The 27,168-nt window shown below is 32.3% G+C and overlaps 1 protein-coding gene across 2 annotated transcripts; it reads left to right on the top strand.

Moving 5' to 3' along the window:
- Nucleotides 1-27,168, top strand: LOC106690432 (uncharacterized). Of its 2 annotated transcripts, none has more exons than XM_014435870.2 (3): nt 1-217; nt 12,596-12,743; nt 20,441-21,086. In XM_014435870.2, exons 1-3 carry the CDS (start codon nt 209-211, stop codon nt 21,067-21,069), a joined length of 786 nt encoding a protein of 261 aa, XP_014291356.1. In that variant the 5' UTR covers nt 1-208; the 3' UTR covers nt 21,070-21,086. The 2 variants fall into 2 exon arrangements, with proteins under 2 accessions (XP_014291356.1, XP_014291357.1); XM_014435871.2 differs by lacking the exon at nt 20,441-21,086 and adding an exon at nt 26,508-27,168 and having other exon boundaries at nt 12-217.

The following is a 27,168-nucleotide window of genomic DNA, read 5'->3' as shown; positions in this document are numbered from 1 at the left end:
ATATATAAAAAAAAATGAAACACTTGTTTTGTTTTACTTCATACCACAAAATTAATTCTGTAACTGTTCCTCAAAATATGTAAATTATACCAGTTTTTTTTCCAAATTTTTGTTATCAGGCTTCCAACAAAAACTCCAATATAATCTTTTTTGAAAAATGTTCTGAGAAAATTTAATCACGTCGCTGTCACTTGTCGTCACACTGAATATGGATATTGTAAGTAGATTGTTGATGAATGAGAGTAAGAAACCATCGTTTGCAGTAAGTAATAAATAAAATAAAAATACATCAAATCTGTAAGGCCAATCGTGATCATAGAAATACAAGTTCCATGTTCTTGAAGGACTTGAAGTACCTAGGATTTCTTTGTAAGCATAACTTTTGATACACAAATTTTTGAGTGGATTTGATTAGTGATAAGATAAGCACGAGTATTGTCAAGGCAGGTTACATTAATGATAAATACAAAGCGATAGACTAAGGATTATCAGGAATAGACGGTATCTCTTTAAGGTACTAACATATTTCAATTGGATCTCCCGAACTATACTTCTGTTCTTGCGAATCATAATCTGACACCATAAAGTATGTCTCATTTATTCTGGTTCAGACAAAAATTCAACTGAAAAGGATCGAATTTAAGTCTCAAAATACTCTTTATTTCTTTATAAGTCCAACGTTTCGGGCAATTCGGCCATCCTCAAGGACAATCTATCACAAAACCATTAATCATAAGTTGATTTTTAACAAATAACATCATTAATTATAAAATAGCATACCTTAAATACAAATTTACACTCATATCAATAAATTTAAAAACTTTGGCGGGCTATTCTTCTTTGGCCCAGGTCACCAATTACAATCAAAATTACCTATGATACAATAAAACATCAGCGAATCATATTAATTTATAAATAAGCTATCCTTATTAGCTCATCTCTAATTACCCATTTTGTCACTCTTCACATTAATATTAAAACTTTTAATTACAATCAGCTTAACACTATTATACTTTGCTTTCGTAACAGTATTTGTAGCCTTCCTTTGGTAACCTGCCTAACTCAGGTCAGGCATATTTTATTTATTTAAACTGTTTGGTTAAAATTCTTATTTATTTTATTATTAAAATTTATATTAAAGTTAAATGTAAATATTACCATAAGAGGTTACCCATATTTTTCATAAATTAATTTTGCTTAAAATTTCTGCTGAGTTGGTTCAGATTTCCTGTGTCTTTTTTAGTATTCAGCCAATAATAAAAGGACTCACCATTCTTCAGGAGGGAAGGGGTTGTCTACATTAAAATATAAAAATTCTAAAATTACAATAATGGTTAAAAATTTATTAAAATCATAAAATTCAAAAGATAAATAAATAAAAAGTTTTTGATATAATTAATTTTCTATAATCTGTCCGAATTTAAATTAGGATTTCTAAAGTGTTTCAATGCTTTGTTGAATATCACGCCGATGAATGAGAAAAGCTAAAAAAATAAAAGAGAAAAAAAATTCCTATTGTTGTAATCTGAACTTTTCAAAGTAAATTAAAAATAATTAAAACAATAAAAAAGGCAATTATTATTGAGAAAAACTGTTGCTAAACATAAAATTAATTACATCAATTATGAACTTGTGAACAAATTAAAACCCTCTATTTATTCTTTAATTTTTTAATATATTGGACAAATAAAATGATTCATAATTCACAATTAAAACACTATTCTAAAATACAATGAAAGAGCAACACATGTTTTATCACATTAAAACATTTTAATTGTAGGTAAAACATTTTCTACATTGCATTGTTCCAGTTTTTAGTTTATAAAGTCACCAAAATCATTCATAATACTGAACATGTAAAACTTATAATTTAAAATTCACTACATGAACCAAATTTACTTACCGTTAAGATATTTATCTCCTACAAAGGCTGAATATACATTGCTGTACTTAAGTCTGTTGTGACAAATGGGATTTGCAACTTATTATTATAGCTTACTATTATTAGTTTTTAAGTCTATTAACATTTTAATAAAACAAACTATTTATATTTTCACTTTCTCATATATAGTATTTCGATCGTCGAAAATTTCGAATTTTAGTTTTCCACGGTTTTCAGTTGCACATCATGAAGCGCACTGCGTCCAAATAATAAAATCTCTCCAAATGGTCTGTACGTGTGTGTAAAGATGAAAGGTCGTACGAAACTGAAAATTACATATAAAAAGTGTATATTTAACAACAACGTTATTGATAAAATCGACTGACCGGAAGTGCCGTTTTTAAATAATCGATTTTTCCGAATAATTCGAACTTGTCGATCTGTGATCTGTCAATGTACAATTAATTACCTACATATATACCTTATTTTAATGTAATAGATGGTGACAATTACATTACATATATATATTTACATATATATATACCTACATCCCATTACCGAGAATGGACCTCAATCCAAAGATTTCGCCAGTCGATACGATTAGCTGCAGCAGCTCTCCAATTTTGGACTCCCAGTAGAGCCCGTGCGTCCGATGTCACCGAGTCCTCCCATCTTATATTTGGTCTGCCAACCTTTCTATGTCCATGCATCTTTCCGGACAGCATCTTCCTGGGTATCGCCAAATCATACGTGCAATGTGCCCGGCACATCAAAGTCAACTCAAAGGCCAGCGAGTTCGGCATTTCTCCTTCTTCTCCCAATTCCACTCTCTCTAACAGGACCAAATATCCTTCTCAAAATTGATCTTTCAAAGATCAAAAGTGTGTTTTCATCTTGGTTCTTAAAGGCCCATGCTTCTGATCCATAAGTTAAAACAGGGCGGACCAAGGTTTTGTAGAGAGTGATCTTGCTCCTGTTAGAGACGAATCTGCTTCTAAGGTGTTTCTCAAGGTCAAAATAGCACCGGCTCACCGTTTCTATCCTCCTGTTGACTTCTCGAGATATATCGTTTTCACAAAAAAAAATTCACCCGAGAGACCAGAGATTAAAAACATTTTTTAAAAGGCGGCAAAGCAAAAATGGCAAAGAATTTACTGGACAGCGAGGTAGCAAAAGCAACGGTAATTTGTAGAGTAAAAAAGAATATATTGAATCTGATTCAAGAAGATTAGGAGACGCCATGGAACGTTATGAATTAGTGACTAAAAAAGCATTTGGAGGGGGAAGGTGGTCCCCAGAAGAGGATATATTTCAAATGCTCAAGTAACAAAAACGCAGTCATTAGTTTTTATTGAAATGACAGCAAATAAAGTGCGCTCCAGCACCTCATATATTTAATTATGTCAACACAAAAATATATTGTATCAATCATTTCTTAGAATGGAGCACTGCTCCAGTAAAAAAAAAATTAGAAAAACAATTGAGTAAAATGTATATTGTTTTTATTTTAATTGCATTATTTTCTATAGGGGCTATGAAAAAGAAAAAAAAACCAAAGCAGTCTAGCAGACGGTACGGTGGTGTTATCCTGGCACAATTCAATAGAATGATGGAGAAATATAGAGAAATGTTGAATGTGGAAAAAGTGCGTGGCCATATGAGATTTTTGGCAAAAATAAATAAAGGTCCAACTAACAAGGCGAAGAAGATAGGCAAAAGTGAACGCTCATTTATACAATGCCCGCACGAATTAATTAATGCCAGTGCCAGAGAGGAAGAGTCCCGTATGGAAATAGAAGAAACAGGATGGACGAGAGTTGCTTACCGAAGACTAATCCAGTTTAATGAAGAAGAAATGAATACCGATATATCGGGAAGGAAAGAGTTTCAGCAACCTCTAAAGGAGACAGATAAAACCATGAAGCAGCACGCCCCATGAGGACAAAAAATTCCATGATTGCGGGAAAGTAGAGATACTTAATAGCCCAATGTCCACGCACCAGGTGGTTTGCATGAGGGGTACATATCCAAAAAATGTCCATACATGTACCGAATAAAATAATGTAGGTAGGGGCGAACCAATGGAAATCAACGCTCAACAGATGCGAAGTAGCAACCGGATGTCGAGTAGACCATCAGGTAAATCAACGAATGCATCGGGAAAGTCGAAGATTAAAAAAGAAGCTGAGGAGCCGCGGAACCAAGGTAGTCAAGGGGATAGAGTGGAAACAGATCGATGGAAACAAGGGAACAGAGCCGGATGGAGGCGAGAAACAGAAGAAAAGAAGACGGTAGACATCTGAAGGGGATGTTGGCAGAGGGGTGACAACACACTGCTGAATTATAATGTAAGGCGGTCTGCCTATAATAGAAGTAGTAGAAGTGAGGTGTCTGGTGGACACCGGCAGTTCCAATGTCATCATATACCGAGAAGCAGAAGAAAAGTTGTTCAGTGGAGATGGAAGACACCATATTCAGGAACGCCAGTTACTGGGTTTTCACAATTTGAGATTCTCTTTGGGTTCCGAGGACTGGCCTAACCAAAATCGAGACGATCGTGTATAGTGAGGGTCAAGAAAAGGCGTAAAGAGATACCTCGATTCAGGGTGATAATTATTACGAAACACAATAATATTACAGTAGAAAGTATCAGAAATCTAAGAACTTTCTATGTTGTAGAGATAAATCTTCCGGCAATGACTAATTAAACTGGAGTGTTCTCATATTGCCAGCCACCACTATATTACGGAAAAATTAGTTATTTATTATATTTATTGTTTGATAATTGTTTATGTTTTTTTTCATTTTAACTTTTCCATGTATTGGATAAAGAGTTTTTTATTTTATTCTTTGGTGTAAATGATGTATAAAGTGTTTACTGTTTTTTTTTTTAGAAATTAAATTAGAAATAGAAATTTATTTTTCTTGTAAATAGTTTTTCTTTATTATTTTTGTCTTCTATTTTATTAGATAAAATTAGTTTACAAGGATTGTTCATAAACTGGTAAGTGGGAGTTACGGCCTGAGTCAGCATAACTTCGATGTCAGCTAACTAAGGAGATCAGAGAAACTAAAAAGAGGAGAACTGTCCATATTGAACAGTTAAAATATCCCGAAATGACAATATAAAAACTATTGTCACAACTAGATTATATAATAATCTTATATTATTATTTATTCCATTTGTTATTTTTGTTTTAAGTTTGTTTGTGACTTTTGTAAATATATATATATACATTTTTTTCATTTTAACTTGTTTGTGTTATTATGCCAAGTGATTACCCTTTTTTATTTTATTCCAAGGGTTATAGTATGTATATAGCGTTTGCTTCGGCGAGATTATGAGTTTTTTTTTTACAATGATAATTATAAATGACTTTATTTTTATTGCAAATAGTTTTTCTTTGTTGTCTGTGTTGTTATTATACTGAATAGTTAACGAGGATTGTTCGTAAACTAGTGGAGGGGAGTTAAGGGGTGAGTCAACCCTGGAAGAGTGCAACGATCGAAAGTTTATTTTAATTTAATATTTTTTTAAAATTTAATTTTTTTTTTATTCCGTTCGTCTTTCGCCTTCTTCTCACTTATTTGCTATTCAGTGTCATATTAAACAACAAGCATTTCAAGATGACGTTTAGTGTAGAGCATGCGAACCATTTTCTCAAAGGAGACTACCGACCTATAGCAAGAATTGAACCAAATTCAGGCTGATGAAGACCACCACCAAATGGACCACCATGGCCCATAATCAAAGATAGACTGAAGAAAGCTTTCTTTTATTACCTAAGTTATATACATAATCTTTAAAATATTAAATTTAAAAAAAATACTTTTTTTTTTAAATTGGTACTGGAAATAATAAACCATTTCTTTTTAGAACTTTAATTTTTATAAAAAATTATATATTACATTAGAGAATAAAGAAACTCAAATAATATCACTCTTGATTAGACTAAACCAAAAGAAATTAACACTTTCATTTACAGCTGAAGATTATAAAGGTTTGAATCTGTTGACTTTCAAGAGGAGGTTGTCTAACTTTTTAAGGGGCCAGCCGCTCCCCTTCATTTTCCATCTCATTTGTCATCTTCCATATTGGTCACTGTACCAAATAATATCACTCTCCAGGACAAACAAGCCATTAAAGCTATTAAATATGTATTTTGTCACAATCTCTGGAAAGTGATCAAAACACCAAAAATAGATTGATGTGGTTATCTTCATGATAACGACCTATTACATATTGATATAAGCCACGACAGTTTTCCGAAGACCACGTGAACGTCTCAGGATACTACTACTTGTTGTTTAATAGTTAGCAGTTATCAGTTTTATAGTTAGCAATTAAAGATGAATATTAGATATTTTAAATACAAATATATATTTTAAGTAGATCGGCAAATTTATTATAGTTCTGAATTTGGTAAAATTTAGGAATAAATTATTGTAAAAACGTGCTGCATTTGTTTCTGACTTTAATGTATGTACTAGTTTGATAATTATATTTGATATTAGATTCAGAAAGCTCTAAACATGCAGAACACCAAGGTGCGCCGAAAAAAGGCGTAAGCAACTGAATATGTTAAAGGACAATATGTATTCCATGTTGATTATGTATTTTCTACCAGGACGTAAGGTCAGGAAAAAAAGGAACAAAGGAAGCACTGCATTCGAAATATGACATCCTTAAAGAAAAAGCGTTTATGGCCGAAGGAGTTGAGGCATAGGTCATAACAACCTCGGAACTGCAACGTCGCCAATTCGAATCAGCCAGGGGGGGGGGTTGACTTTATTATCGTGGAGGTCCCACTCAATAAAAATTTGGCGCCCTCACACTGTTAGAATAGGGTGGATCCTGTTGTATAGTCACTCAGTTGCTTTATTGCTTACTTAAGAGATACACGGGTTTGTGTGTGTACCTGTGATGTGTTTCCGTAATTAATGTACGGAACAATAAATAGTATTGATCTTTGAACCAACAAAATACTCTCTTGCCAATTACGTCAACATTAGAACAATTGTAAACTTAACTTTTAAAAATCATTTCACAGGGGCATCACTACTCTCCTCTTTATTATAGTTGAATAACATTAAAAAATATATACCTTATTTATAATTCAATCTTTATTTGGTGCTTTGTATACTTGCAAGTGTTGCAACAAAACTACTGCTAGATCATCGAAGTTGTTCAAGTGCTTCTACAATTGTTATTTATTTTCCTATAGAAAAAAATTGATAATGTTTAATTTCATTAGAGTAAAGATGGAAACTATTTTTATTTGACGGTTGTTGAATTGTCCTGCAATGAATAAGATTAAACTTAAGTTTTACTCTTATGCTCTCATAATGCTGCACCGCGATCGTATTTGTAAAAAACATTAGCCATCAATGTGTAATTATGCTATAAAATAAAATAGCTTAGAGCCTGTTTAGGTTTAGTTTAAACTTAACCACAAACCCCTTATCATTATCAGCTCATATCAACCGGAAATAAGCAATTTTGACTAAGTTTCAAAACATTTTTTTTTAATCATTTATTTATTGTTATTTACAGCTGTATAATATATATGCAACAAGTAAATTTGCTGTAGGTGAGATAGTGACATGATACAAACATATGGAGAATCTACCCATTGATAGAACTCCAATAACATTTCTAGAGGAGAAGATCCCGAGGCCATATTCTTTTCAGACACCTAGGAGGATTATTAGGTAATGAAGGAGAAGCCAGGTTAGAAACAAGTGGATTTGGGTGGTTGGGAAGGTATCCATGGAAAGAATGGTATCTGGTTTTGGCCAATTCGGCAACATATGGGACATTGAGTTCAAGATAGATGACTCTGATGAAGATTTGTGGCAATGTAAGGAGTGTTAAGGATTTCACGAAGGATTTTGGACTGTAAGGATTGGATTCAGGAGGAATTTGATGGTTTAGTGGAGCCCCAAAGCTCAACTCCGTATGTTCAGATAGGCCTTATAATAGTCATGTAGATCAGTCTTTTGTAATGGATTGGCAATTTAGACCGTTTGTCTAGTAAATGTTGTAATAGTCGAAATCGACGAGCAGTTTCCTGTCTTTTCAGTCTTGTATGAGGAGTCCAGGTTTATCGTTTGTCCAAATAAAGTCCCAGGTACCGGATCTGTTCGTCTGGGGTAAGAGTAACATTATTAAGTGAAACTGTAACGCAGTCGGTAGGTTTACGACGAAGGGTAAAGGTTATTTGATGGAATTTGTTGGAATTTATCTTAATCCTCCAATTTTGGCACCATTCTTCAAGGGTGGTGAAATGGGATTGGAGGGTTTGGGATACAATGTAAGGATCATTGTTCACTGACAATAGACATGTATCATCGGCATACTGGGTGAGAATCAGACCAATTTGGACATATGGAATTGAGCTCTGGGGCTCCACCAAACCATCAAATTCTTCCCGCATCCAATCGTTACAATCCAAAATCCTACGTAAAATCCTTGATGCTCCTTATTACGTCACAAATAAACTCATTCATAAAGACCTTAACATTCCATTCGTTGCAGATTTGACCCAAACCAGATATGCGTCTTTTTATTCGAAACTCCTTAACCATCCTAATTCATTAATTCTTAATCTTTCATCCTTAACAATCCCTGATAATCCTCCGAGGCGTCTGAAAAGAAGATGGCCACGAGATCTTCTAGTTTAAATTAATGTTTGAAGTACCACCAATGGGTGGTTCCTTCCCAAGATTTTCAAGTGTATATGAAACATACTACATATTTACTTATTGTATTATTTTGTACCGTTGTAAATTACAATAAATAAATAATTAAAAAAAAAAAAAAATGGTGAGGATAGTGTTAGGATGGGTTGGGAAGGATCAGTCAGCTGTGAAAACTGTATAAAGGATAGGGACCAAGGATACTACCCTGAGGTACACCAGCAGACTGACGGAATAGGGAGGAATAAGCGCCGTTGTAATTTACTTTAAATAATATGTCGGATTGATAATGAGGAAGTATGTAGGGGAAAAGAATTTACGGATCTTGTATAGCAGTCATTGGTGCCAGACTCCATCAAAAGCCTGTTCTACATCAAAAAAGATTTCCGAGCAGTACATTCCGTATACTGAACAGAGTGGAGTAGGTTTTTTATCCCTACATAATATTCTTGATACATAGGGAACTTCGAACTGTTTTGATTCTAACTCGACCTTTAATTCATCTTCGGTAATACTGTAGGGAACCATCACTGGTGGTATTACCTGTTATTGTGAAGAGATTTTGGCTCGCAGGAGAAGTACGAAGTGCCGATACAACACTTCTAGATGTTTTGCTTGACTCAGCCAGCCGTATCACCCTTGATTTAGATAAAATACGGCATGCCTAATAAAACGAGGTATATATGTATGTAGGAAAAAAAAAATCTATGTCTAGAATAAATACAGACCGGACCTCACCGACGTTGGAGTCATACTGAAATGCACGTTAGCAAATGTGGATTTTTACGTACAGGTATGCTCCATTAAAAATAGGAATAGTACATCAATAATAATAAGTCATTAACCCGGGTGGTTGTGTAATCTTGGGCATTTTGCTCATATTGGAATATAAACGTTTGCATTATCCTAGTATTTTATTTGTTTTGTTTATTCTTTTGTCTAGCTTCCCTTAATCCTTTGAAGTTATTACCCTTTTTTATGTTATTTTCCCTCTTAACTCCCCACCTATAGTTCATTCGGTTTTGCTCTGGCCTCAAAAAGGATGGGACTGAGCGTTTCGCTCACCTGGACACCTCATGACCCGAGGCAACATGTTAGTTCTTTTACGAAATATGGATTATTGAGCCTCTGCTGAAAGGGCTAAATGTAAGGTTGAAGTTACTACTAAGGTTTTATCTATGCTCAATATTTTTTTTATAAATTCTAAATGGTTTTCTGTAATAAATAAAAAATAATAAAATAAAATAAAATGATAATAATAATAATGCACTATTATTGCCAACATTTGGCGGAGATAATAAAATTGATGAGCACTCCAGTGAATACTTCAAGCCAGAAATTATTACTTTCTCTAATCTAACGAAAGATAGGAAGAATGTTATCAATACAATACACAGAACAGACTACAAAGACGACAATTTTAAAAAAAAACTGCTACATCTGCTTTTCAAGCCACATCTTTCGAGCTACAACAAAGTTATCACTCGATTAGAAACTTTTAATAAGAAAAACCTATAGATTATTAGAAATTGGTCAGGATTATACGGAAGAAAAAGTCAATACAAACATTTTTTATTTGTGCCCCAGAAAAAAAAACTAACAAAAAATCCAAAAAGACATGTGTAGATCGTTATAAAAGCGCTTTACAAGTATTCTATTGCAATACATTTATATATATATTTTTTAAACCTGATTATGTTTTAATATTGAAAATTTCATAAAATAAAATCATTTTTCGACTTTAACCAGGTGCATCGGAATTACATCGAAACTAATCATAAACACTTTTGTCATCAACCCATACAAGTAGGTACAGAAATAGTACAAATCGTATAGCATGAGATTAATGCTTACGGGACACCTCTTAGGGGACAAAAAGTAGAACGCTCCTGCCGGGTTTAAAAGAGTGAGAAAAAATGTTTTGTTTATTCTCGTTATTGTTTTTCTGAAGTATGTAGATATTTTTTATTATTATGAATATGTCTTCATAATGGTAGGTTCATTGAAAGGAACTTGCAGAAATGAAATGGAAAATGTCCTTCCATATATGACGTGGCCGAGAACCTTCAATTTTTTACTTGCACCTGCCTTTCTTTCCAAATTCACGGTGCCAATAACAATAATTATTGTAAAAGTTATTTAAATGCGCAAAAAATTTTAAGTGGTTTCGTTTTTTCCTCATGTCATGAAAATCCTTTATTACCTAAAAAAAATCATGAACCTGTACTACATTAAACAAGAGTAAATCGACTATATTTGGTAATCCCAAAAGTCAAATAGAAACCAGGAAAGATTTTCGGTGATATTCTTTGCAGAAATTTTGATGAAAATTGGTTATTGGTGTTTTTTACAGTACTAGTAACGGATTTTAATTTCGCTAAAACAATTTTTATTATTTTGCTGTTTGTAGCGAGAAATTCTAAATTATGCCACAGTAGCCCTGTGTAAACATTTTTTTTATGACTCCCTTCCTGATCATTTTTGACATACGGGGGAGGGGGCTATTACCTGTTATCTATAGGTTACCACCTTATTCTAACGATTGGGAAGAGGGGGGGGGGTCAAATTATCATTTCATGGGACCACCACAGAAATAATGGTCGACGCACCAGGCCGGATTTGAACTGGCTCATGCATTTGAAGTTCGCGCTTTAACCAACTTGGCTACGAAGGGCCCCGAAACGTTTTAGGACCTGAAAAGGACCATACATGTCCTGAAAATTGGTTAAAATATAACCAAGGTGGAAAAATTTCGTATTTGTTGAAAAAATCAAAGTGCAATAATAGGATTCTTCTTATATCTGTGAAGTTGGCGATCAATGTTACATATCATTTATTCATGGATAAATTTATTTATCCTACAAAATTATTATTCAGCTATTAACTACCAAGCGAAAAAATATATCAAAATGCCGCATTATCCTTCTAAGAGTGCATAATTAAGTTAAATGTAAATGCTAAAATGCACTTTATATTTACTATACTTTTTTCAAATAGTGAGGAAGTGCATTCACTTACTGTATCACTAGAATAGGCGTGGAACACCCAAGAGTGCCACGGCATCCACTTTGAGAACCGCCGGTTTAGTACTATCAGGACATAACACCGCTCATTGCCTATATTTGTGATCGTATAAATATTTTTTAAATAGTACTTTTTTAAAAGAAACTTTTTTCTATAAAAATGCGTCTAGAAAAGTGTTTAAGGTGCCTTCAAAGACTTCTTTACAAAATATTGCTTACTATTCAAGAGTGCGCAGAGTTTTAGATCCAGTGGAGCCAATGTCAGCAGAGTATTCGGACCACGTGACCTCAAAAAACCTTATTGAACCTTTGGTCAAGAATTTACTATTTTATTTTAGTCATTGTCATCAAATAACGTTTTCGACTTCCTGAATGATATTGCTAAGTGAACCTTGCTTCTTTTGTAACTAATATAAGCTATAATTAATATATTTTAGAGATATTTTAAACTTAGATTTTATTAAAATAATAACTGTTACAATACAATGAAATAGACATTGGTCTAAGCAAGAAAAGAGAATAATAATAAAATATGATAGTGTCATAGTAAAGTAAAATAGAATCATTTTTAACCTATTTAAATGTGTAAATATAATAAAAAGAGAGTATTGTAGTAGTATTTTAGTATTGTAGTATAGAATGGTATCATAAATATTATAAATTGTCCTATAATTTAAAGGTAATATTTATTGAGAATTTATAAATAATTTCTATTATTCTAGATATTTATTTACTTTTAAGTGTATATTTTTGAATGAAATTTAAAATTATGAAAATTTGAAACCGTATTTTAGTCATTGTAGGGCATGGTTATGCAAACTATAAAGTTGCGAAACGTTGGCAAAAGATGTTTTATTACAAAGCTGTATTATTAACTGATCCTCAAGGTCCACAAAAAAAAAAAATATATATATACACACACACACACACATATATAATACATGTATTATACCTTTATAAACGTATTAAATATATATTTTTTTTCCTTTAGGATTCACTGCGGGAGAATCCTGCTTATGCTCCAGTTGGAATTATATTGGGGGCTTTTGCGTGGTTTGCATTGAAGAAAGTCTCAGAAAGCATACCGTGCGTGGATGCAGCCCAACTAAGGAAAACATTACTGGCATTGATATTTTCAGGTACTTCTGAGAGTTTCGCAGCCAACAAACGAGCATATATATGTTTATTTCGTAATATTATAAATAAGTTTATGTTAAAAAAAAGGAAAAGGGAATCCGGTAGATGAATCTGGGAGAAGTGATTTATTAACAATGGGAATAATTTTTAAAAATTTTGTCAAACATATTCGACAAACGTAAGGCATATTCTAGGGAACTTTGATTCTGAAGTAACTTTTCATTTGTAACAAAAGAACTATAGGCATTTCCTTCAATAATTAAAAAAAAAATACCAACCCTTTTGTTGGAAAAAAATCCTCACAATTTGCCACGAATTGTTTCAATATTGTATGCATATTCCAAAGAGAGGTGATTTGCAATTTGGATATTGCATTGTGAGGTGGTAATAAAATAATTGTCGATTTTATTTATTTTTCAATTATTCGTTTCTGATGTCTAAAAAAGTACTGTTCGAATTTAAATAACGAATTGAAAAATATTTTTGTTACTATTTAATATTTTTTAACAAAACAGACAGTACAATATTTTGTGGAATTTCCAAAAAAAATTATATCAGAGTTTTATAGTGTACTAAAAACGAAACATATTTACTTTTTCCAGAGATGTCTTTATGTTATTCGTTACTTACAGTAATTTCACTTTCTAGCAGTGAGTGCCTTTTAGATTTCTTTTTTTTTTCAATTTAAAAAAAAATCGATTGGTATAAATGTACATCTTTTAACAACAAAATATAGATTAGACCTTTAGAGGAGGAAACCACGGTCATGGGAACACCGATTTAAATGAAACTATTTTTGGTGATACTAGGTCGAAAATAAGTGCTGTAAAGAACCAAAAAATTGCAATATCGTGCAATAAAAACTCCAAAGGTGCATAAACCACACTAATCCTGTAATATAAACTCTATTATTTAATTTTTAATATTACGATTAGTATATTAGGTTTTTTTTTAGGTTGGGTTAAACTTTTATATGTTAATCAATACATTTCACAATCTTAAACTATAAATTAAATAAGGAAAACATAATGAAATGAATGAATATTAGCATAAATACACCTAAAAGTGTATAATATGAGAAATTTAGCTCAAGAATCAAATTTTATGAAACAAAAATTGAAACTTTTGAGTAAAATGTGCAATTTTGTGCACAAAACATGAAGAATTGAGGGGAAATCCCCTAATATGCAATTTTATGCGATATAAAATTAGTGTTATTTGAATATCTTGAATTAAATTTCCGCAGAGGTTTGGCAGAATTTAAAGCTGGGGAAGAAGAGAAAAAATAAGCTGGAGAAGAAAAATAAAATTCCGGATAGGACCGGATTTTATTTTTTTCCTTCTCCAGCAAAATTCGTTTATCGGGGCCAACATGAAATAAATTTTACACGGGTGGGATTCGGACCCAAAACTTAAGCTAAGCGCTCTAGGACCCTCGCCTTAGACCGCTAAACTATTTTTCATGGTATTTCGTAAAATTTTTAGAAAATTAGTTTTCTTAAGACAATAATGTTTATATTAAGTTACGGTAAGTGATTACTGGTTGAAGGTAAAACATTGTGAATTAACAAACAATTTAACATGGTAAATCTTTACATTTTTTGAAAACTGAATGCCCCAAATATCATTAGTTTAAAATACACATATATTACCTTCTATAACATATTTTATATATAAATTTTTCAATATCAGAGATCTATGTTACTAACTTCATGTGTCCAATCTATATAATTTTATTTTGTAGAACCAAAAAATAAAAAAAAAATTAAATATAAGGGAAACACTACCTTAATTTGTTGCACTGAAAGGATAAAAGGAAACTTCTTCTTAATCCTTTTCTATTTTTCCGTGTGTTTCACTTATTGATCAGCTATCGTTTTGTTTTACTATTTTACCTTTTCTAAATAATTTAGTAAACATTTTTTTATGTATAGATGAGTAAAATGTACACTGTTCTTTTAAAAAATATATTTTCATTTTTTAAAAATTAATTCTATGTATAATTTCTTTTATAATATCTGAATAATTTGCTTTGGCTTTTTGATGGAGGAGTACTCCGAAACGATGGTTTATTACTTTAAAAAAAAAAAAAAAAAGAAGAAAAATGTGGAGTTTATGTCAATAGTAAAACAAAACTTACGAAAAGTAGAAAATAATAAAGATTTACGTTACACAAAGTAAACCTTTCCGATTTAGGAGTGTTATTACTAGCATGTGGTATATATTTTTATTGCAGCTATGATTTTATTAAAAACATTGATTTTTTATTTAAATCAATTATCAATTATTGAATACAAAATATTGAATATGCAGTTCTGATTAATTTGTGTTTATTGATAATTTTTTTTCATTACTGAGTAATCTCGGAAGCCAATGAGTACGAAGGCCTGACTAGATTCTTAGCTAAGTAACCATCCATTAATCCCTCCGATCGCTCCTGAAGGCTCCAGGACAAGAACATTGAGGTCGCTGAAGAGTTAACGATGTAATCGCTGGTTGGACAAGTGGTCTGCGCGGCTCGACGTCCATCAGCTGTCCGGTAGACACTGCTGGGGAATGCGGGCGTAACAACTGCGAAGCCTGGCCGCAATGCGCAGTCTGGTTTAAGTCGGGAGCGTCCTGCGGGGTTAGGACCACATCAATTTCTTTTTAAGCGTGTAAGAATTTCAGCTTACAATTTTTAAAAAATGAAAACTGAATAAGACGTTACAGAAAAACTATTGAATATTTCTTTTATAGAAAATATTCGTTCAAAAAATTAGAACTGCAATATTCATGGAAAACAGTTTAGTATTAATATTTATAATTGTCCTTATATAAGCTTGACACTTCAAATGTTTAAAAATGATCTAATTTTTTCTAAGCCGGTCACAGAAAATCAACAAATAAACTACTTTTGTAATATATAAATATTTTTTTAAAATATCTTTATAGTCTTCGTAAAATCCTCAATGCTCCTTACTTTTTCACAAATAAAATCATCCTATCATCTTCCCTATGTAACCGATCTAGCCCGAACCAGATATCACTCCTTCCATTATAAACTCTTTAACCACTCAAACTCCCTAGTTTCTAATCTTGCAACCTCTTCCATTCCTGACAATCCTCCGAGGCACCTGAAAAGAAGATGGCCACGAGACCAGTAATATATATATATATCTTTATTGAAATTTACAAATGTATATTATATAATAGATTCAGTAAATTTGATCTTAGTTAAAATGGAGTGTTACAGGCGTGTAGAGCAACTCATTGGTAGCACTCTAATGACATTTTACATTAGCAGGTCTCGTGGCCATCTTCTTTTTAGGCGCCTCGAAGGATTGTCAGGAATAGAAGAGGATGCAAGGTTAGAAACTAGGGGGTTTAAGTGGTTGGGGAGTTTGTAATGGAAGGAGTGATTTCTGGTTCGGGCTAAATCGGTTATTTGTGACAAAGTAAGGAGCATTCAGGATTTTACGAAGGATTTTGGATTGTAAGAATTGGATACGAGAGGAATTCGAAGGTTTAGTGGAACCCCAAAGCTCAACTCCATATATCCAGATTGGCCTCATTACAGTCATGTAGATCAGTCTTGGAAGTTTTGACCGTTTTTCTAGTTATGTAATAGTCGAAATCCACGTAGTTCAACAGTTTCCTGTCTTTTCAGTCTTGTGTGAGAAATTCAGGTTTATCATTTGTCCAAATAAAGTCCTAGGGAGCGGATCTGTTCCACAGGGGTAAGAGTAGCATTATTAAATGAAACTGTAGGGCAGTCGGTAGGTTTACGTCGAAGGGTAAAGGTTATTTGATGGGATTTGTTGGATTTTATCTTAATCCTCCAACTACGACACCATTCTTCGAGGGCTGTGATATGGTATTGGAGAGTTTGGGATACAACTAATGGGTTATTATTAACTGCGAGCACACATGTGTCATCGGCTTACGAGGTGAGGATAGTATTAGGATTGGTTGGAGTGTCAACTGTAGACGGTGTGCAGTGCATGGGACCAAGGATACTACCTTGAGGAACACTAGTGGACTGAGAATAGAGTGATGAATAGTAACCATTGTGGATTACTTGGAATAATCTATCAATGAGAAAGGAATGAATGATGAGAAAGTATGTAGGAGGTAGGAATTTACGGAGTTTGTAAAGCAGGCCCGGGTGCCAGACCAGATCAAAAGCATGTTCTACATCGAAAAAGACTCCCGCGCAGTACATTCCGCGCTCCAAAGAAGACGAGACTACGTCCACCACACGATGACATTGGTGGATAGTAGAGTGGGATGTTCGGAATCCACACTGGTGATCAGGGATTATATGATTGAAATCCAGGATGGGGTATAGGCGTTTCAAAATGAGTGTTCAGGGTCCATGATCGGTAATACAGAGATAAGGCGATAGGATGATGGCTATTTGGAAGGCTTTTGGGGTTTGGGGATCATTTTAACTATAGATAATTTCCAGGGGTCAGGAAAATATGTGGAACGGAGTACGGCGTTATATATGTAGGTGTGGAATAGGATGGCTTTCCGTGGAAGAACTTTTAGAATGTGGGATGTTAATAGGTCGTATTCAGGAGCTTTGCGGGTAATATTAAATGTAAATTTATTGTTTGAAAGAGGGTAAATAAATTATAACAGAAATATCTTTTGACCGTTTACTCTCAACTTCATTTATATGTATCCAATGTATGGTTTCGCAGGTCATTATTAAGGAGACACTAAAATATTCGTATTATTTACTGACAATTCACTTAACACATAATACAATGTTACATAATACATACTAACATACCTGACAATTAGTTTGGCCGTGTCGGAAATTATCAATAAATATACATAAAATATTAAATTCAAATATTAATAAAATCGTAAAAAAAAAGAAATGAATAGAAAATAAAAATACTAGAAATGAGATGAATCTTGGTTTCAATTTCTTAATTTATACAATATATCTCTAAATAAAAATATTTTTTTAAATTATGACATTTTAGAAATAAAAAATAGAGAATTATTAATTATTGATAACGAAATCCTAACGTGTGGAAGGTAGGTTTTATGATAATAGTGTGACAGTGAATTGTATTTGTAAGAAACTTGTTAAAAATTTGATATTGATGCACTAAGAATATAAACATAAATTTGTAGATAACTATTTTTAGTAAATTATTAAAATATACTGTGTGATATTACTAAATATATTTGGGGCAATCAGCCTGCCATGAAGTTTTTCTAGAAGGCCTGAGCTCAACAGGAGGTTGAGAAATCTATTGTCAAGTGGATTTTATAAAAAATAAAGTGAATTTTTGGATTTTGATCCGAAATAGCCTAAGCAATTTCGTAATCAATTTCAGCAATTCGTTGTAAGCTACTTACAACTAGTTTATTTAAGCCAAGCCATATTTCTTAAAGTTAATTTTATATATTTTTCGAGAGTGGAGTTGGGAATTCATTACCTTGAATATTTTTTCTTTAAATTTTTTGTCGCTAAATGAGATGATCTCTGCCCCCCTTGCTTATGGTCTGGCCCCCTTGCTTATGGTCTGCCCCCTTGCTTATGGTCTGGCCCCCTTGCTTATGGCCTGCCGGTCTTGATGCGCTCTGTGTTCGCAAATAAACAATTTAAACGAGACTAGCATAAAGTCTTAAAAAACTGTTTATTTTTGCTATGAATAAAATATTTAATTTATATTATTGATATAAATAATATAAGTTAAAAAATAGGTCAAATCACATCAGCTTTACCAGGCGATTCCAACAGTTTGGAAAAAGGCAGTTAAAACATTTAGACCCAGAACGCCCTCTTATAGATAAAATTTAACGGCACACCAGACGGGTGTTACGGTTGTCATGGGAAAAACAAAACACGACCGAAATGTTAAGATGGTTGGGTTTTGTTTTTGTGAAGGCGACAGTTTTATTTTGGAACACGTATGTTCAGACGAGTGGTTTTGGTTTTGTGAAGGTGACAGTTTGATTTTGGAACACGGTACGATTGTTCAATGTGAAGTGGTAATAGCTTAAAGGCCCTCTGTGTTTACTATTACTGTAAACCGAAATAGCACCATATGAGAAATGTCACGTGTTTTGTTTTTTTCAAAATTATGGTGTTCTACTTCAATGGACGGTGATTAACACTAGTAGTGGGGATTTAGTGCAGTGACGTTTCTTCAGCACGTCCTGGATAAGAGAGTTTTAGCAGGTGCCATTCCAAAACTTCTGGGGAAGGTGAGGCGGAAAGGAAATATCGGACAACCTTATGTTCGGCCAGGAGTGGAGCCAAGGACTACGTGGGGTTTGAACTAAATTTTATTTTGTTTTTATTTTATATTCAGTTTTGTACTCTTTTCGATAATAATGTAAATATAGTTATTAAGGTTAAGCATTTAAGTTAAGGTTAAGTCAACCTATAAGTTTTAATTGTTTTATTAATTGATAAGAATTCTTTTTTTTCCCTTTTTCATTCTGTTTACGTATATTTATTCTTATTATTAAACTTTTGTATATATAGTTCTGCTGTTCTTTCTCTGCTTTCATTCGTTAATTTACTTTTTTTGTTGTTGTTGTTCACGGAATATTACGATAATTGAGCAGGTGGGTAGATAACACCCCTAGGGTTCCTGTTATCTACATGTAAAGGTATTCCAGTGGTCATAATTCAACAATTGTTTATATAGGGTATGGGTATATTATAGTTATATTGTGTGCATAATGCTTCGGAGTTTTCGTTATTTAAAAGAAAAAATAACGTGGCGCCTAAGGAGTAATTTATTCTTTATTGTTGTCTTTTTCCCCCTTTTACGACGATATTTACTTTTTTAAATTATTTTCCTTTAACTCACCCCCTTCTCCGCTAAGCGTGGGCATGTATAAACGATAAATGTATAAGGATAAGTCAAAATTTGCGGTTATAACCTCTAATGTTTCGTTAGTGGAACATTACGGAGCGATTAATAAAATTTAGAATTACTTAGAATTAATTTAGAATTAATGTAAAAACGTGATTCAATACTACATTTTTGTGATATTATATTATATATATAATATTATATTGTTATATTATAACAATTTAGGGGAATTGAGTTGACATTATGATAATAAATAACAGCTTACTATTGATTAAAACTAATCAGTTAACATCAAACCCTTCTACAATTATTAAAAATAATTTATTTGAGGTTAAAAAGCTCAGTCATTAATTAATAATTCATCATGAAAACAGTGTGATGACAACTTGAGCACTTTTGCTTTCAATATGATTTTATATTGAAGTTGTTTATGTAGACATATATAGAAGAGAGGATGGTAAAGCCCTACTCTCCTATATATCAAAAGTAGAGCCAAAATGGTCACGCTCACAGAGGCTAGGCTTACGTCGAGATTAACGAAAATGTCCGCTGTTCTCTTGTACTCTTTCTCTGCTCTTCTGCTAAGCTCCATGATAAGGTCCACCTTTTTTGCTTCACTTTTCCTACTAGATTATCTCTTTCCTCCAAGATGTATAGGACCTATGTTTTCACTTGACTCATAGTTTTATCTAAGAATTTATGCCGTATAGTATAACTATTTTGATATTTATGATATTTTTTTTAGCATAATGCGTGGTAAAGAGCAATATAGAAATTTATATTTTCTCTTATTTTCCATAGATCTATTGATTTAGTGGCAAGAAATTAAAATTACGTGATTATTACACAATTTGGTTTTTGAATAGGTTCATACGCATACACATGGCTCCAATATTATAATCCCCATGACGCCTTAATAATAGATAACACCAAAGAGGAGGAACTTCTACTTTTCTTGGTTGGGGGCTACTACCTCGTTCACATGTGGCCTCAGAAATATCCAAGCATCTCGATTCATCATTTTTTAAGTGTTATTGCCATCTGGTGTGTCGTCAATTACCGAAAAGGAGCTACAGTTGCCACTACTTTTGGCTTCCTCGTTGAAGCTCCCAATGCCTTCCTTGCCCTTAGGGAAGTCATCGTTAAGCTAGAGCGCGAACTCGAAACTACATTCACTGTTATATACCTAATACTATTCTTTTTGGCCAAAGTGTTAGCTCTTGGTTATCACACATTTCGTATCTTGGACCAAAAAGTGCCACTACATCTGAAAGTTTTAACGGCCATCCTGGCATTGTTTTCCATTGGCTTCCTCATCGAACTTGCTGCCTTGGCCTGTCTGAGCAATCCAGAACCCAGTATGAGAAGATCCAGATCTATGTCTAGATCCAAGTCACGATCAAGATCCAAATCACCATCAAGATCCAAAACACGATCAAGATCCAAAACACGATCAAGATCCAGGTGCCAACGTTCAAGATATTCCACACGATAATTAAATTCTTAACTAATTGGTGGTGATTTAATGTTATTTTAGTAGACCCTACCTATAGACTTTCTGCTGATGCATGAGACGCAGAGGATTAAGGAGGTATCGTCGACTCAATTTTCCATAGATACCTACAAAAAATAACTCAATTCCTAGTACTGTCCCAGAGTTCTGCATGTTTTTTTTAATTTAAAATTTAATTCTTTTTTTTAATTTCATACGAAAATTTAATAGCAAGGAATACAAACGTGACAAAAATGTTGTATTTTAATGTAGATTTCAAAAATAAATATTTTAATTTAATTTCAGGCAATTTTATTTCCGGTTGCATAATCTTCGGATATGCAGCAGTATTTCGGCCATGCATAGATTCATTAGAATTGATTTATGTATAATGGTAATTTAAACTATATCTGTTGAATTTGGAATTCGAAACCCTTAAGGATTATGTGGGACTGTATCGATTGATAAATCCCTTTAGCAGGTATCTAATGTAGATTGAACCATGAGATCCTCTGCGTATCAAGTCTCAGAGGAAAGACTACAAGCCATTCTTGAAAAAACAAAATGACATTGAATATCGACATTGTTCAAGATTTGAATTCAATTCATAATTGGAAACCATTTAAATTCAATGGAATTCAGAGACAATGGTTAGGAAATCGCTTTTTGATAATCAGCACCCTATTTTCGGATATATTAATCTTTTAACTTTAAACGATGGAATCATTTATTAGTTTGACTGAACTAATGGAATTTGATCCTAGGTCAATAGGTCAAGGTTTCGTACTATTCATCTCTTATATTATAAAATCCTGGTTTTATGTATCAAGGTCCTTCGTTTTTCGTAAAAATAATTTGAAATGATACAATAAAACGCGATGTGTAGAATAAAAGAAAAATAATTCAATAAATATTTTTTCTATTAGACTAAACCTGAGAGCTGAGTATTTTACTGCAGGCTTCTCATAATTTATAGTGACTCAAGATAAATCTTTGATTTGCCTTTGAAAAAACAAAAGATTAATACAGTTAATCGGCCCGTTAGATATCTGAATTAGGGAGGCACATCTTACTCTTAATCTCCTCCAGTACCAAGCCCCTGGTCCATCAAAAGGCCCGCCTTTTTGGCTTCATTTTCCCCTCCATTATACTCCTTTCTCCAAAATTTGAATTGGTTCATGCTAGGTTAGCTGTTACTTTTTTAATAAAAAATGTGATTTTACTTTGATGAAACAATTATTTTTAGTAAAACACCATAAGAAGGTTGGTAAAAAGTAGTGTTTCACAAAGTGCCAGTGGTATGGAAAGATTTTGATAAAGAAACGAAATGAAACAGGGTTTGGATTGGTCTTAGTAAAACGAGATTTCACAATCTGATTACAAATAAAAAAAATTTTGCCTGTATACGTAGCCCTTCCTTTTCCGGACGTAGTGATTCTATCCATTTGGATCACTGGTTGAATTTTGGAACTTCTAAAATAAATTATAGTAATAATTATTATACATTTTGCTATAAATGAATTTTCATTTTCATTTATCATTGTTATATTTGTGATAAAATTGAAAAAAAAAATGTATATATTTTAATATTATTAAAGTAAAAGGTTTTTTTCTTACGGAGGGGTGCGAATATTTATGTCAAAAGTTAGGAAAATACTGCACTAAAGTCATCACAGCCCAGCAGGTTCTTTTATTTTTTATAAATGTTTACTGAACTGGATTGATGCCCTCCTAGCATGAACCAATAAATGATAAACCAATTAATAAAAAGTAATGTAAAACCGGATATACAAATGATTAATAAAAATAAAAAGAGGCGTACATATGAATGACTTACTCAGTCCAACTTTGTTCTCCCGAGCTCCTTGTAGGGTTTTAAAAAATAAGAGTAGCTTGAAATATGATAACAGGGCTTGTAATATCCAATATAATGTATATTTATTAACAAAAAAAATAATAATAGTAAAAACTTACGGACTTGTATTTACTATTAAAATTATTAGGTGCATTAGGCCATGATGTTGATATGAAGGTTTCATCGGTATAATGAACTGTAGACTTCACCAAACCATTACCTAATACCTCTTAGCATTCTAATCCGAAAAATACAAGATGCAATGAATTTAAAAAGCTTAAAGTATTTTAAAATTAAATTAAAAAAATAAATAGAAAAAATCAAATACTCAAAACATATCTTTCTGAAGGCAATTTTAAGATCAATTTAAATAAATGGATTCTTCCGGAAATTATTTGATAAATTATTCTTTTGCAATACACTTCGATCGTTATTAATAATTAGCGTAGAGGATTTTCCCAATTTTCCCCACTTTCTTGCCACTCTTCCACATGGTTCCTGTGTCTTGGTTCTCCACTCCTCGAAAGCTTGGAATTTCTAAGAACAGAAAATTAGTCTACTGGTCCCAATGATCTTCAATGAACACTCCATGATCTTCGTCATCTAGGCGACCTTCTTCTCCTCCCTCGTATTCTCTTTGCTCGCAATCTTTTTTTTTTTTCTCGCATGATTTCGTTCTTCTATCTGTCTTGTTTCATTTAGCTTTCAGCACCCTATAATAGAGGAGGTATTTATACAGACTTGGAGATATGAAGCATCACTTTTGTGCTCAATACTCGCTTCTCAATCATATCTAATTGTAGACTATAATCTGGTTTTGGTTAACTAATGTGAGGTTTAATAAATTAATTATAATTTAATTTCACATGATTTAATGTAAATAGCCAACATATGATTTATTATAAATATCTAACATATGATTTAATTGCAACAAATCCCTTATTTAATATAGAAATAATTGAAGGGCTTAGATTAAGAATTTATAAAGAATGAACAAAATTAATATTTTGAGCAAAATTCTTTTTTGCTCTGTAATTATATTTATTAATCTTCTCTAATCTAATATATTTAATACATTTAATCTAACGATAATATTAAGAATGTTATTCAAAAGATAAAACTGAACTATTGAATCTTTTGGTTTCCCCGAGTTTATAAAAATTCTTTTTAATATAGATTCAGAAGTCATCAATAGTTACTAGTCCAAATTGAGCCAAACATAGTTTGGGAGAATAAAAAACGGCAGTTGTTCCATATCTTATTCATATAACTATATTTATATGATAACTATATTCATATAACTAGATCTAAATAGTTGTCTATATAATTATACTTAGGCGGCGTTTCGCAATTTCACTAATTGCATAGTCATATAATGAACATTGTTTTTAAACAAATGATTTCTTTAACTAATTATTATAAAACTACATGTACTTAGTACTTTAAGATTAATAACTATTTCAGTTGAACCATTACTTACAACTGTCTATTACAGTTTGCTCTACATTATTGTGATCTACGTTATTATAGAGGTACAACTATATTTTTGTTGATATACCATTCTTTTGAGAATTACCAAAATAGGATTTCCCACAGTTTTCTTCACAGGAAATTTCAGAAACTATATTATATTGTATTATATTCAAATTTCAAGGTTAATTAATACTGTTCTAACTCACATATGCACAACAAGAAACATGTGTTTTAAATGTTTATTGAAATACAATTAGTTTTACTTAAACTAATTGTAAATTAAAAAGAACAATCTTAACAAACAAAGGCCTATCCTATCTTATTCTAATTATATACCTAAATATATATCTATGTACTTATTACTAACTTATAATCTAACTTACAATTAAAATACATACAATTGTTATCTATGTCCAAAAGTAAACAATAACGCGTACGTACTTGCACTCTGCTGGTCGTGGCAGAGAGAGAGAGAAAGATCACTTCTTAATACACTGTTTTTCAACTTAACTTAACTAAAAGAAAAACCAAAAATACACTAGACTTTACATCAATGTCCATTCATTAAAAACATCTAACAACAGAACATATGATTTTTCTCTCCCTCTCTGCCCGATACCTCCCGCGCATGCGCTGCCATCACCAATTCTTCTGTCTCGACTATTACAATATTGTAGCTATTTTTTGTCTTTGTCTTTCTTATGGGTGTAAAGTTTGGATGTGATACTCTGATGAAATTTATTTATTACTATTATTTATTTCGTTTAAAGAATAACCCTTAGTGAAGACCGTTTATTTTCTACATGTCTCTTGAATTGAAGTATATTATATGCATGTAACATATATATTTATTTTAATAGACTTTTACTTGTAAAATGAAATTTCTGATATAATTATTCTTCCAGGATTTCGATTTTATTTTTTTGTAACATATGTGTTTCAATAGGATTTTAATGAGTTCATTTGACTTTCCTTTATTAAAAAACAAAACAATTCTAACTCTAAAAAAATAGGAAAAAAAATACACGAACCTTATCTACTACGAATACGATGACATGGTACTATCCTTAGGAAACATAATAATAGATCATTCATAGTCGTGTGTTTTCATCAGACCTATAAAACGGGAATTTCTAACAGATTATTTTTATTTTGGATCAATTTTGAATTATTAATATTGTTAAAAATTTCTGATAAATACATAGATCAGAATAACTTCCTCACTGTATCGACTATCTTATTATTATTTTTTTCTGAATAATAATAATAAAATAACCGAGCGGGACCGGCCCGTAAGGTTTTTGTATAATGATATTATTCTTATTTAGATTTATCTTACAGATTTCAGGTCTGTAGCCGAGTCATCATGCACATAATAATGTTCCATAACATCCTGATCATCTTTATTATTCTTTATCTTACTAGAGATTATATATAATAGCCTCAATCTTGACAGGAATAAACTAACCAGATTGACAAATCATATAAGAATGTAAGCATGGTAAGAAAATAAGTTATTCCTGAACAGAAAAAAATAATCTTATGAAACTTTGGGACCAAACTCGTTTCATGACACATGATCAACTTTATAAGGAAAAATAAACGGCACCCACAGCTTGAGAGTATTGTAGGCTTGTTAATATTCTGTGGTTAGCACCCAGCTTTTGGTACCTAGTAATCCTGAAAGTAGGATGTAATTGTTTCGAATAAATGTTGGAATAGAAAGGGAAAACGTGATTCACAGTAGTACAAGAATTTGAAAGTTTTAAAACTCATTGCAATCATGATGGAATATATAAAAATTTGAAATTACTTAATTTTTTTTCCTGTAGAATAATTTTAATATATTGTATTACAGGACATTTTTGCATCTAAAATTTTAGCACAGAGCGATTTAAAATTAGGACCTTTTCCAAAGACCTCACAACAATCAATAATGCACCTTGCCGTACTTGTCTCCTTATTCATTAGTTATATATATCATATATGTTAATAAATTAATATGAATGCTAAATATATTTGTATAAGCGAAATATAATATTTTAAAACTAGCTTACTACCCAGTTATCGAATTATAATTCTGCTAACCATCATTAACAAAGTTTTTGAACAGGAGCTTACATTTACATATGGATCCAAGGATCGAACCCTCACGACGCTGAAATCAAAGACAGCACGCTGGCAGATGAAATTCCTCTTCTTCTGGCCGGAGGCTACTACGTCCTTCACATCTACCCTCAGAGATTTCTTAGCACTTCAGCCCATCACTTTGTCTGCATTATTGCCATCATATGCGTTATCATCGAGCAGAAAGGAGCTTCATGCGCCAATACTTTTGGCTTTCTCGACGAAGCTCCTAATGTATTCTTCGCCCTCAGAGGATGCATCGCTAAGCTGGAAGTTTGTGCACTCGATTTCATACTAAACGTTATCTACCCACTGGTGTTTATCCTCGCCAAGTTCGTAGCTCTTGGCTACCATACGTATCTCATCCTAAACCAGGATGCTGCAATACATCTTCAAGTTATGGCGGTCATATTGGCGTTGTTTTCACTCGCTTTTGTTTTGGAAATTGGTTACCTGGCATATAAAGGTGATGAGGAGAACAAAAAAGTAAGATCGAAGTCAAAATCGAAATCAAAATCAAGGTCGAGATCAAGATCCAAGTCGAAGAGCCGAAAATCAAGATGCTGCAGACGCTAATTATGTAAAATGATAATCAAGTATCAAGCTGTGTGATGTATTAATATAAAAATAAATATTATTTTTGTGCT

This window comes from Halyomorpha halys, unplaced genomic scaffold (genome assembly GCF_000696795.3).
Source record: "Halyomorpha halys isolate HHAL.00 unplaced genomic scaffold, Hhal_1.1 Scaffold1714.1, whole genome shotgun sequence".
Taxonomy (NCBI): Eukaryota; Metazoa; Arthropoda; class Insecta; order Hemiptera; family Pentatomidae; genus Halyomorpha; species Halyomorpha halys.
The sequence above is the reverse complement of the archived record's forward strand: the minus strand, read 5'-3'. Positions and strand labels throughout refer to the sequence as shown.